General features: G+C 36.1%; 1 protein-coding gene across 2 annotated transcripts in view; it reads right to left on the bottom strand.

The window, feature by feature from the left end:
* NCOR1 (nuclear receptor corepressor 1) overlaps positions 1 to 12,242 on the bottom strand; it is a 73,466-nt gene that overhangs the window by 32,366 nt on the left and 28,858 nt on the right. For both annotated transcript variants that reach the window (XM_033004695.2, XM_042791567.1), the window contains exons 11-16: positions 10,597 to 10,687; positions 9,878 to 10,056; positions 9,361 to 9,415; positions 8,464 to 8,565; positions 1,720 to 1,850; positions 974 to 1,191 (exon numbers count right to left, since the gene is read on the bottom strand). In XM_033004695.2, coding sequence (XP_032860586.2) covers positions 974 to 1,191; positions 1,720 to 1,850; positions 8,464 to 8,565; positions 9,361 to 9,415; positions 9,878 to 10,056; positions 10,597 to 10,687 — 776 coding nt within the window. The remainder of the gene's footprint in view (positions 1 to 973; positions 1,192 to 1,719; positions 1,851 to 8,463; positions 8,566 to 9,360; positions 9,416 to 9,877; positions 10,057 to 10,596; positions 10,688 to 12,242) is intronic.

Raw genomic sequence — 12,242 nt, 5'->3', positions numbered from 1 at the left:
TCCACTGAAAAGCTACTTGGGATTTTCCAGAAAATCCTGCAAAAATGATTAAAAAAAAATAAAAGCAAAATCCACTATTGCCTTAGTCTAGCTGCTGACAAAAATCCACCATATCAACTGAGCAAGAATGTCTATCACAACCTCTGATGTTAACAGTTAAATGAGAACTAATTTGCCCACTTACTCTGTTCTTTAGGATATACAGAATATCTGAACAACAAGAGCTGTTACAAATTCTAGAATAGCAGCTGCCTGTAACTACCTTGTTGAAGAGCTAGGAGCAACAAACTTTGCCAAACAGCAGAGCACTGCAAGAAAGAGAAAAAAAAAAACAACCTGCCCTGCCATCCTGGATAATTATTTACTAGCCACAAGGTATTCTGTTTGCTAGTATTTCTGCACCACCACAAATTATTCAGAAAGGCAGTCAGAGATAGTGTAGTCTTTTTTAACCATATGTGCCAAGAAAGTAACATTTTACTTTAAAGAAGTCTCTTGCCATCTAATGCAGGAACAGCAACAAGAAAAACAACTTGCTAGGATCTATTTCAGATTATGAAACTCCCTAAAGTACTCAAATATCATGCCTACTTATTTAACAATAACCTCTGTGAGCTACAGCCTGTAAGTCAATCTGCGTCAAAGGCATTTGGATCTCTACAGATCCATCATTAACCCTGCAAAGAGAAAAAAGTAGTTATCACAGAAAGGCTGAACTGCCTTTATTTTTTTTCTTCCCCCCACATAGTTCTAAAAGAGTCATCTGATTACACATATACTATTCCTGAAGTTACACTTGTGAAGTTTAACAGTACCACGCAGTCACAAAACTATAAGCAGGCCTAAGAATAAAGATGTAATACTAAATAGAGAAAGAAAAACAAACTGCACTGCATGCACTGTAAACAGCCTTATGACAGTGAAGAGCCTCATGACCAGATGGGTCCCTGAGTGTCCTATAAACGCTACTCACAGGGTTCAGGTGGGGGTGGAAGAGGCGGTGGTGGTTCTTCAGTGGCTGCAGCTGCAGCAGCATTCGCTTGTGCAGCTTCATTTGTCATTGATCTGGTGATTCTGCCCTTTCGGCGACCTTGACTATTGGCAGTTTTTCGGCCCCTAGGAGTGGCCTGCTCCCTTTCCTCTGTTTCCTCTGGTGCAACTTCAGTTTTGTCCTTTTCTTTGGTATTTTCTCTGGGAGTAATTAAAATATAATTCAGTCACATTCAGATAGCCATTATGGGCAGATACTCCTGAAAATCAATGTAAAAAAAAAAAAAAACAAAACAAAACAAAAAAACAAAACAACCCACCCACTACAAACAAAATTCCACAAACTCAAAAGATGCCTTCAGTGAATTCACTTCCTGCCCACAATTTAAAGTTGTTAGAGAATAGAATAGATACGTGATATTAACAACTTCAAAGAAGATACAAACACTGTGATAAAACATACGAAAAGAACCCAAATCAATGAGGTATGAAAATTATTACATGTGCAAAAAAAAATAGTCCCATGGCCTTTCCCACCAGTCTGATTAGTTCAGCAAGACAGAGAAATTCCTGTGTCCAAAAAAAATGGTTTAGCGCACAAATCCTAACCTATAAAGGAATAGTTTTCAGTCCAGATTTCACTGTCAGGCTAATGTGAATCCTGCTCTGATCCTTTGCAAAAAAGTGCAATCTAGGGTGAATTAATGCATTTTCAGTACATATACTTACTTAGATTCTTCCTTCTCATCTTTTTCCTCTTCGTCTTTCTTTTCCTCCTCTTTTTTCTCTGCTTTTTCTGCTTTTTCCTCTTCTACCTTTTCTTCTACCTTTTCTTCTTGAGAAGGACGAGCAATTTGTTGCTGAAATGAAATGGGATTTACATATTGTAAGAACTTGACCACACAATGGTACAGCAACTTCTACTCAGAGCAGCACAAACACTGATGCTGCCTTACCTCCTAACTCGATAATATGTTAAGTTACAGTCACTGCACACTGGTCAACAGTAAAATGCCTCTATCAAAAACTGTAACACCTATCTGTACCCTGAAATCATAACACACGTGATGGTCCAGACATTACCTCCCAGACCTCAGAAGTCTCTTTTGACACAGAATGTGCAGTTCCTATAGCAGCTATATACTCTTAGTACCTCTCAATTTATTTTCTCTTATGTCTCTTTTGGCCAGCTGCCCCATTCAGATATGGCATTTTATCTTATAAATTCCATGGAGGTACAGGTTTCTTTTGCATCATGAGCACAAAGGTGATAATGTACATCTGTCAACAAATACATCTGCTGTTCTACGCCACACTAAAAATAAACAGCTATGTTTTAAAAGTGCTTAGAGAGGTCTGACCAACATCTTTTGTAGTAATGGTGCTGCTCCTCTCAAATTTTATTTTTAATGTTGTCCATTTGAAAATAGTGAAACATATTAGCTTACAACTTGGAAGCAGAAGATTTTGTAAAATGAAAATTATGACCAAATTTTAAGTTACCTTTTCAAAATCATCGTTAGTAACTATGAAATATAATTGTTCAAAAAAACAGGTCAGGAATTTTAGACTTACATTTCCAGTGAATTTACAGAAGTAAAATTATAGCCTAGATTTTTTTTTTTTTAAAAAGTATAGTCTTTATTGAGTTGATAGTTTTACAAGCACCTTAAGCACTGACAAATGACAAAGTAATTAACATTACCCATTATTATCATAAGGAAAATAGCACAGGATACTATTTATTCACTCCCTGTTAAGGGACTCTCAGTCCTTGTCTTTCAAAGCAACCCAGATGACTACCAAGTGCAAGGGTATCTCATTTTAGGAAGCACATAAATTTGATTTAAACTTTCCAGAAGATATAATCTGCTTCAAACAGGAATTAATGGAAGAATTTCTCTTACTTAATGTGATCACATAGAATTACCAGCATGGTCCCTTACAACAACTGCTAAAAAATATCAACAAATAAAGCAATCAATCAATCTAAAAACTGTAAGAAAAATTTGTGGCACTGTTTTTGCTATTCCTTATCACACAGACCAAAAAAAAAAAAAAAAAAAAAAGCACCTTGGCATTCTCTGACTTCACTCTTAAAAGGTGGCCTAACACTAGACAAGCCAAATATCCTGTAAAGTTTTAAGAAAACATTAGAAAAATGACACTGCTCATAAAGGTCTGGGGGGGAGGGGCAGAAATATCAGGAAAGATCTATCAAATGTGGTTACAGAAAAGATTTTGTAAAGTTTTTATGTTGTTACCCTCCCTAAATATGTTTAAGAGCCTAAGTATTGCCTTTTGCCACCCACAATGATGGATCTGCACCCAGCCAAAACATCTCACCTTCCAACACTGCCGCATTTCTGTGTCCATAGCGCACCTGCAAATTCCTTCCTCTCTGGGCTAAAACACCAAGAAGCAGCTGGCTGCCACTAAATAAACTATGTAACCCACTCCCCGGATTCCCCAAACCCTTACATGAAGCTAACAGCAAATGAATGAATTTTCTTGATGGGCCTCAAAAGGCAGGAACCCACATCAAGCATCCAGATCTTAATCCAGATTGCTCATTCACACTGAACAGTATCTGTACCGAGGTGTTGGATCTGAGTGCCACAGAAAAATCCAAGCCTTCTGCACCAGACACCATACAACAAGAATGAGAAAAGAAAGCCTGCGGCTGCAAGTATTTTTTTATCAGGCAGGACTCCAGCTAAAGGTGAGGGGAGAGCGAAGAGGAAGAAAGAGCTTTCTTTCTCCTCTCTGAAAATACATAAGTTTATTTATAATGCATGACTACAGTTTAGGTTCTGCCTTAAATACATTTTCATAAGAACCTACAGAACGTAAGAGAGGGTGGGGAGTCAGGTAACGGCCACACAGAGGGAACCATTCACAGGAGTTCACACTGAAGGGGCTTGATGGATTAAACAAACCGCCTCCATTAATCGTCACCCATTCAGAACTGCAATACCCAGATGCCCTCCACTCAAATTTGGTGCGTGCAGGACTGGTTTCTTACTCTGCAAGTCAACTTCAAAAAGCAAAATACATGTAATATTTATATAAAGCTACCTTTTAAACAAATACCCAAAGCACACTTGGCAATTCTTGGAAAGACAAGGACAGAGAACTACAAGACTGCTGTTCTGGGACTTAATTAACTCAGATTTTACAGGTCACTGAAAAATTCCTCAAAATAGGCTTTTCTTTTTCACAGAGGAACCAACTTTCCTGTAAGCATAGCAGCAGGTGTCACTGTTTCACTAACAAAACTGAGGCTGGAAATAAGTCACAAGAAGGACTTGTTTTTGACATTTTAATACTGTGAACTGGAGCAGAAAACCCAAGCACTAACCACTATCATCTTGCTGCAAATTATTGGCATTTAAGATGCTGGCATGACTTGGTTATGCAAAAACTTCCTTCAAGCAAGATGTCAGAGACATGCTAAGATAAATTATTTCAGTCATGCCAGATAGATTGGCCTCAAAACCAAGGAGTTTAAAAATGCATTTTCAGAAGAAAATTATATATATAAAAAAAAATTAAAAAAAAAAAAATATCTGTATTTTACATATAATCTATTTACAAAACAGTTCCTGAAAATCCTCTGTTCTTTTTGCCTGGCTAGCTTAACATCACACTTTGTACATAACAGGGTTCTCTATTTCACATTGAATTTATTTAACATGCATAATCAATAGGTCAAGTGTAGGTTAAACACAAACCTTAAAACAGTTGAAGCCTTGGTCAGCGACGTACCTGCATATTCATCTGTTGATTAAAACTTTTACTATCCAGGCAAGGGGACGGGCTTTAACTCGGGGTACGAGTCAAAAGGACAAAACCCACACCAGCTCTTTAGCAGAGGCTGCCTAACCCAGCAACGTGTTTATTCCAGGAAATTGTGTCATTCTGCCACTTCAGCTGCCTACAGCAGTGTTGCCCATCTCACATACAACCTTCTAATCTCACTGGAGTCACCAGAGGTAATCCCCACCGAGCTCGGCTTGATTGGCCGTCACAGACATACAGCAAATTTCTGTCTAGTCAGATCACTGGGCTGCACCACCTGCTGCAAAGGCACCCGGCGTGATCCAGGGACAGGCCTTTCTGCTGACCAGGCAGCTTGAGCACAGAAACACACCCCTGACTGACTACTGCCTTGCTACTGAGTTTCAAAGAAAAACTTTAGTCAGCGAGAACCTCCTTTCGATGAGCTATTTAAGGAATTATTGATAATTGATATGAAAGCACTGCATACCCACGCCTTCTTCCACTCCTATGTTAAAAACTTGCTCGTCATTTGAAAAGTTACATTTGGTATAAGATGCACTTATTTAGCTGTCTCCGTGAGCATTTTGCATCAGTTTAGGTTGCATCTTATAAAAAAGTCCTTTCTAGATCTATTTGAGGACAAAAATATATCAGAATTTAGTAGGTTTTACATCTCTTCACATGATGTGCCTTAACCTATCACATAGCTTCTCTGAAGTAAAAGCCCCCACGCCGAAACTTGAGTCAAGTTGTACTCTACATTCTCTGAGGGATTTCAACATCATTACCATGATTAATATCTTCTCCACTGCAATATTCCACTTACTTGCATTCTAATTTACAAAAATATATGAACTATTAAGAGTTTAAGCTGAAGCACCTGTTATTGGCATAAGCACATCTTAAAGCACATCATAAATCTCACACGACTTGTGTTTGCCAATCAGCAAGGAAGTTTCAGGTTGCTACTCAGAGATATGAAAAATATCAGCTTCAAACAAAGCTGGGGCGCGGGAGAGAGAAGGGGGGATGAATTGCATTCTGCAAACATAAGATAAAAGCTCTGGCAAGCAAGGCAGTTCAACACTCTCAAGTTCTTTTTTGCTAGCTGTTATAGATGTTTCTAATTAATCAATAATTAAATTAAGAAATACAAATATTATTTTTGGTACCTTATAATTCCTTACTACAGTGTTACTAAACACGCTAACTACAATACTGCTGAATGTAAACTTCCAGAAATGATAAAATTCTTCATTTAGAATGTTTACAGTATTTCCTTGAGTTTGCAAGTATACCTCAACATTCTTCAGATCTATAAAGCCTGACACTTATCTGCATCCCTAACAGAGCACACATTAAGTCTGTCTAGCAGTTGCTCAAAGTTTAGTGATCCGCTCGAGTACTTACTGTGGATAAACAACTAGCAATTAAGACCTACAACTCTTGCTAAAATTCAAAGACTAAGTGATTTGAGTCGAATGAACGACGAGAACAGCTACATATTTAGTTATTCACATACAAATCCACAGGAGTGCTATTCAGAGGAGCAGGTTTCCTTTGATAGTGAACTAAATACACAAATTTATGCCCTTGTGTAGAGGGCTGTAATTAAAATTTTTCTAGTTTTTTATAATCATTATCCAAGGAGAACAAATAATTTCTGGATTGAGAAATCCATCCAAATTTTGAATTCTACCAGTTCCAATATTCCAACGTTTAACAACGTTAAAAGACCTTTGAACACATAGTTATGATCCTCTGAGTATCTCAAAACTTAGTTACATCGCATTATAGCTTGAGACAGTTCTGCCTCCTCACCTCTTAGAACTGCTGCAGAAGAACAGCATACAGCAAAGGTAGTGCTCGACGTGTGCATGCTTACTATGATCGCATCAATATCATTTTATATGGAATATGTCATTTTATATGGAGTATAAAACCAAGCCACTTAACACAGCAGCATTATCTGTGTTTTGTGTCCACAGCAATTGGACAAACATTTTGGACAAACTCATTTAATTCCATCTTCTTTGTATTTGCCATACATTCATACTTCAAGTGGGAACCTTCAACCATCACGAGTTACACAACAATACACTTTTCCTATTAAAAAGCATTATTAGGCTGAGAAAGTCCAGCAGCACTTCTGGCAAAATACAGGTTATTTCCAGTATTTTCTCCCATCACATCTGTTCACAATTAGTCAGAGTAGAAGCTCTAACTAAATCCTGTGCATAATGAAAATGACCTTATCCCAAGCAATCCATAATTTGTGGGGTACAGACAAGTAAGTCTGCTGTGATATGATCTCTTATCTTAGAATACTGGACCATAATTTAAAAGGTTTAAGCACAACAGCACTGTAGAACCACAACATGATGATTGTTTCTAGTGAACAGGATCAACTTATCAGCTGAAGCTGTTTGCAGCTATTTTGGTTTATATAAAAAAAATACATTTACCTGGACTCTCAGAAAACTTACATTATTTGAAAAGGATTCACATATCCCAACGTGTAATATTTACTGAATTTGCACTTTTGCAGTTCAGTACAGATTTGTGCAGTCATGATACCTCAAGGTCTCAACAATTTTCTCTTTAGCTGCTGAGATATGACTAAATCCAATAACCCACAAACCTTCACATTTTAAGGTCTGCAGGTTTCTAAAACCCTGAATTTGAGAGGGCCCTCCTCTCTCACCCCCATCAAGCTTTAGTTCTAACAAAGCACCGCGTACCTCTCCAGCACATTGTATCTATATCGGGTTCCAGCTGGTAAATTCATTTTAAGGATACAGACTCAAAATACTTGCAGGCTTTGTTGTTACATCTAGTACTCCATTCATGTACTTTATTACATGTATGACCTTCTCTCCTAAACCTCATCACTGACATACCTTTCATACTATTTTCAGTACTTCCTAAATACGTGATAGATGCAAGGGGAAATCAGAATGGGAAAAGTAGGGAACAAGTTCAGTGAATACACAGCACTCTTCCTGATTTCTTTAAAAAAAAAAAAAGTTTAAAAAAAAGTCCAAAGTTCCTTACTTTTTTTTGTTTTGTTTTCCAATATCCACATGTACCCTGATATTCTAACAAACATATTTGTATGCTTTTTGTAATTAATATGCTGTTCTTTTTCCCTCCAAAGACTTCCAAAACTTCCAAAAGAATACTTCCTAAATCAGCAGAATTTTTTATTTGCATGCATTAAATTGGTCTCTTTCTTCTTGCTATGAAGTTCCAGTTTGACTTTGAGCCTGACCACCAAATAGAGATCACTATTAATTTCTGCTTTTTGACAAACATTGACATTATGAAGTGATTATATACTTTCCACTGCAAGTCACATGCTAAATCTATTTTCTGTTGGCTCCAACATAGGATTTAATGATGGATTCAACTTCAATGTCTATGTCAGGGTCCTCAAATAAAATTAATTGTCATATTAAAAAAAAAGTCACAGATGTGCAAAGGAAGATGATACTCCCCAGAATTAAAACCAAACTAACCACAGACACCCGGGAGGTCAGGATTACTTAACTTTTAAAAGGGCAAAAATAATTATTTTTCTTCCTCCTTCCCCCTATGCATATAATGTACTTGCTGTATCAGATAGTAATACAGTTGCAAATATGAAGTAATAAAATAACAATATCCAAGTGATGAATAAATTTAAGATACCTGATTTCTTCCTCGGCGTTTACCATAATTCCTTCGCACAAGGGCTTTATAATTTTCATTTTTCTTGGTCAAATAATAATATAATACGCAGTCAGGAACATTCTAAAGTGAAAAAGCAAAAAAGAAAAGGTTTCACTCCTATAACAAAATACATTTTAGTATTTACTTTCAACACTTAAACTATTCAGCCCCTAGACTAAAATAAAACTATTAGATTTGTTTGCTCAGCAGGGAAGTGAATTCACACACAAATAAAACAATATAACTATGCATACAGTTACAGTGTTAAATGCAAGACTCATGTATTTATAATATCCTTCAGCTACTTCAGCCTGCATGATTTAATCTACACTAGACAACTTGCAAATTTGGAAGCTTCTGTTTATCGTAATAGCCGTATGGATTCAAGATTCTATTGTAAGTCTTAACAAATCCTAATTCTTCACTACTTCTTACATCAGTTCTGCAAAATTAGTTCTGAAGACTAAAATTAGCTCTAGATACTAATTCAACCAGCAGTAGGATCCCACTGACTTGAAAGGTGGTGGCAAGATTTCTTAGAGTTAGCACAGTGGCTGAGTAGAGCCAATTATGTCCTTATCTAAGCAGTAAGATAGTTAAAGAAGCTTACCTGCTTCAAAAAGAAAATAAGATCAAAACTAAATGAAGGGACATTTTCTTTTATTGTTGTCAATAGTGTCATTTCACTTTTGGTAGATGTTTGCATGCACTGGTTGCGTTACTGATTCAAGTATTATAAAATTCTGTCAAAGCAGTAACTTTTTTTGGACTTAAATTTTTTTTCCAGGAAGAAAGAATGATGCTGGGATAAATGACTTACATTTGGAAAGTTAGGGATCCCACCCTAGGCTCTACTTATATTAAAAAAGGTCTTACCTTTCGTTCCAGGTAGGAAGCAATTAGACCAAAGTTCTTGGGATGTTGGACAAACCTTTTATAAATCAGAAATTATTTAAGTTTAACAACATAACTCATGATCAAATAAGCAAAGCAGACTTCCAAACAATCTGTTCCATCAGCAAGCCTTTGATTTACACAAATTAAATTAGTCTAAAAAGCCCAGTTTTCAAATTGTGCAAATTTAGAACTGAGCACTTTAAATTAGCTATTAGCTGATACAATGAGATCATATACCTACTCTTCTCATTTTAATCTTATCACAGAACTAAAGTACTTCTCAGAGAAGTTCTTATCTATGTGAGTCTACCTGGTTGAAAAATAAGTGGAGAAGTCTAAAACTTTTGCAATGTTTCACTCATACAACCAAGAATATTAACAAATATTATTGCCCAAAAGCTTCGGCATTCCCAATTTAACTGATGTTTACTGCAGTGTTAGGTATTTAACTGTCATTTCCAATGTAATAAAAATAAAAGATAAGAAAGCCCATTACTTTTCCTTAAAAATCTCTTTCTCATGGTCGGTCCAGACATTCATGAACTGTCTGTCTTTATAAACTTTCATGGGATCCTCCATCAGACCATTCATATTAATAAACTTCACTCGTCTTTGTTCTGCATCAAACATCATGGGAGGAATGACAGAGAGCTGACGCATTTGTTTTTCATTATTCTACAGGCAAAGAATAAAAGAAAAAATAAAGAACACAAGAAGTTGTTACTAATGTTTACAGTTCTTGAACTACACAACTCTAAAGCTCCACCACAGTATACATTCACATTTAGTTTGAAACTTCTTTTTGTCCACTTAACTTTTCTAGAAGTTGACACTATCCCAATGAACATTTACACAGTCAGCTAAAGGAAATAGTGTTGCAAATGATGAAAAACTAAAATGGTGCAGGATTTTAGAACAGAAGAGTCTTCACATGTTTGTTAGATCTGTAAAAAAAACCTAGGTTGTAGCAAGCCTGCAACGAACAGACACATGAGAAAAATCTAGGACAGATACAATTAGGAAGCATAACCCTTAAAAGAAAAGTATTTCTAAGACCTATTTCAAGCCAAACTTCACACAGATTCTCTCAAACCAGCCCAAAAAGGTTTCTCTTATCAAAAACCCAAACCCTCTGAAAGGGACCTTTCACTGCCAAGAAAAGGACATTGAGTCATTTGCTGTGTTTCTATAGGAAAGTACAGATAATAGCCTCACCTCCTGCTCAGAAAGTCCGTCAATGATTTCAGAAATCTCATGTTCACTTCTAGCAATAGTTGCTGAAAGTCCAGCCCCTCTTTGACCAACTCTAGAATGAGGGGAAAACAGAAGTAATAAGGATAGAGTGGCAAATAGCTGTATTTTCAGATTTTGTACACAACAATGACAATCTTCAAAATTCCTTAAAATACTGTTACCAGTCTCCCAAATTAGTTAGGACTGCTCTTTCTTAAGTAGTCTCAGAGTACAAACTCTGTTCATGTACTGCAAGTTCAAACAACTGCTGTTTTACAGGTGATTTTGCGAAGCTCAGCAAGAAGGGCATGATTAAGTCAATATGACAAAACGAGTGTTACCACTGATTCCATTGGAAGTAGGTGTTTTAGATACGTTAATATGCTTCTGTTGAGTATGAGAAACATTCAGCAGTGGCACAGAAATCATCAGCTTAATTAGTACAACTGATACGCTGTGGAACACAGCTTATTTTTTTATTTTTTAAAAGAAGAAAAGCACACTAAATTTGCCTTTCATCAATTTGGTCAAGTTACTAATACAGCACTAAGACTCATTACAAAAAAGGAAAATTTTCAGCTTTTGAATTGATGGGAGAGCTGTAATTTTGAAGAGTTTTTCTGCTACCAATCTGTATACTTAAGAACATCATAATGTATTACAGCATGTGGGTCAAAAAGTATTTCAGAGGTAAAAATCACTGATAATTAGAGAGACAAAACATTTACTCAAAGATTTCACTAAACTAGTCAATTTGCACAAAATCTGACAAAAAATCTCTTAGTATTTACATGGCAATAGTATTACAAGCACAGCTATAGTCAAAGATGCCATTACATTAGAGAACATAAATATACAGAGATGGCCCCTTGCCAAGTAGTTTGCAATTACAAAGATGTGATATATTCTTAAAGAAAAAGCTTCTTATATATAGGAGTGCTGTTTCCATTCAAACAGTTTACTTTCATTTTCTCTTGATTCCACAAAGCCAGATCTTGCAGCCTTCACGATATATTGCAAACTATCTGCTTTTCCTATGTTTTAAGAAGTAAGGCAATTTTGACATGGTTATAAGAGATGATGAGATGAATCTTTATGGGGCTTGAACTCTCAAAGGTGTATTAAAATTATTTCAAACATTAGATACACCGATTTCAACACAACTGAATCAAACTTGACCTAATTCTAATTTAAAACACTACCTACAGTACCATAGATAAAGTGAACTCTCAAATGAGTTGCAATTCATCGCTTTTAAGACTCTTTGTACAGTTTCCATTTAACAAATGCCTGATAGATTAAAATGAAATAATAGGGACTTAATTGTCATAGCTTGCATACTTCAAAAAGCAAAAATGTCTGGAATAAAATTACATGACAAGTTCAACAAAAGATCATTCAAATTGTTAATTAAAGAAGTCAAATGATTTTTGAGTGTGTAGGCTAATGCATATAGGGAACACGAAGCATAGGAGTAACACAGACAACCAGTGAAACAAAATACTAAGTATAAATTAGGGTGTAGGTTCAAAATGAACAAGCTCATGTCAAGCTGACGCTCCAATTACCTTAAGACCAACCCACAAACCTGTCTGTGCATTTGAGCAGCTTAACTCTTATCATCTCAG

This window comes from Tyto alba, unplaced genomic scaffold (genome assembly GCF_018691265.1).
Source record: "Tyto alba isolate M040663 unplaced genomic scaffold, T.alba_DEE_v4.0 Super-Scaffold_19, whole genome shotgun sequence".
Taxonomy (NCBI): Eukaryota; Metazoa; Chordata; class Aves; order Strigiformes; family Tytonidae; genus Tyto; species Tyto alba.
This window is presented reverse-complemented; position numbering and strand designations above follow the sequence as displayed.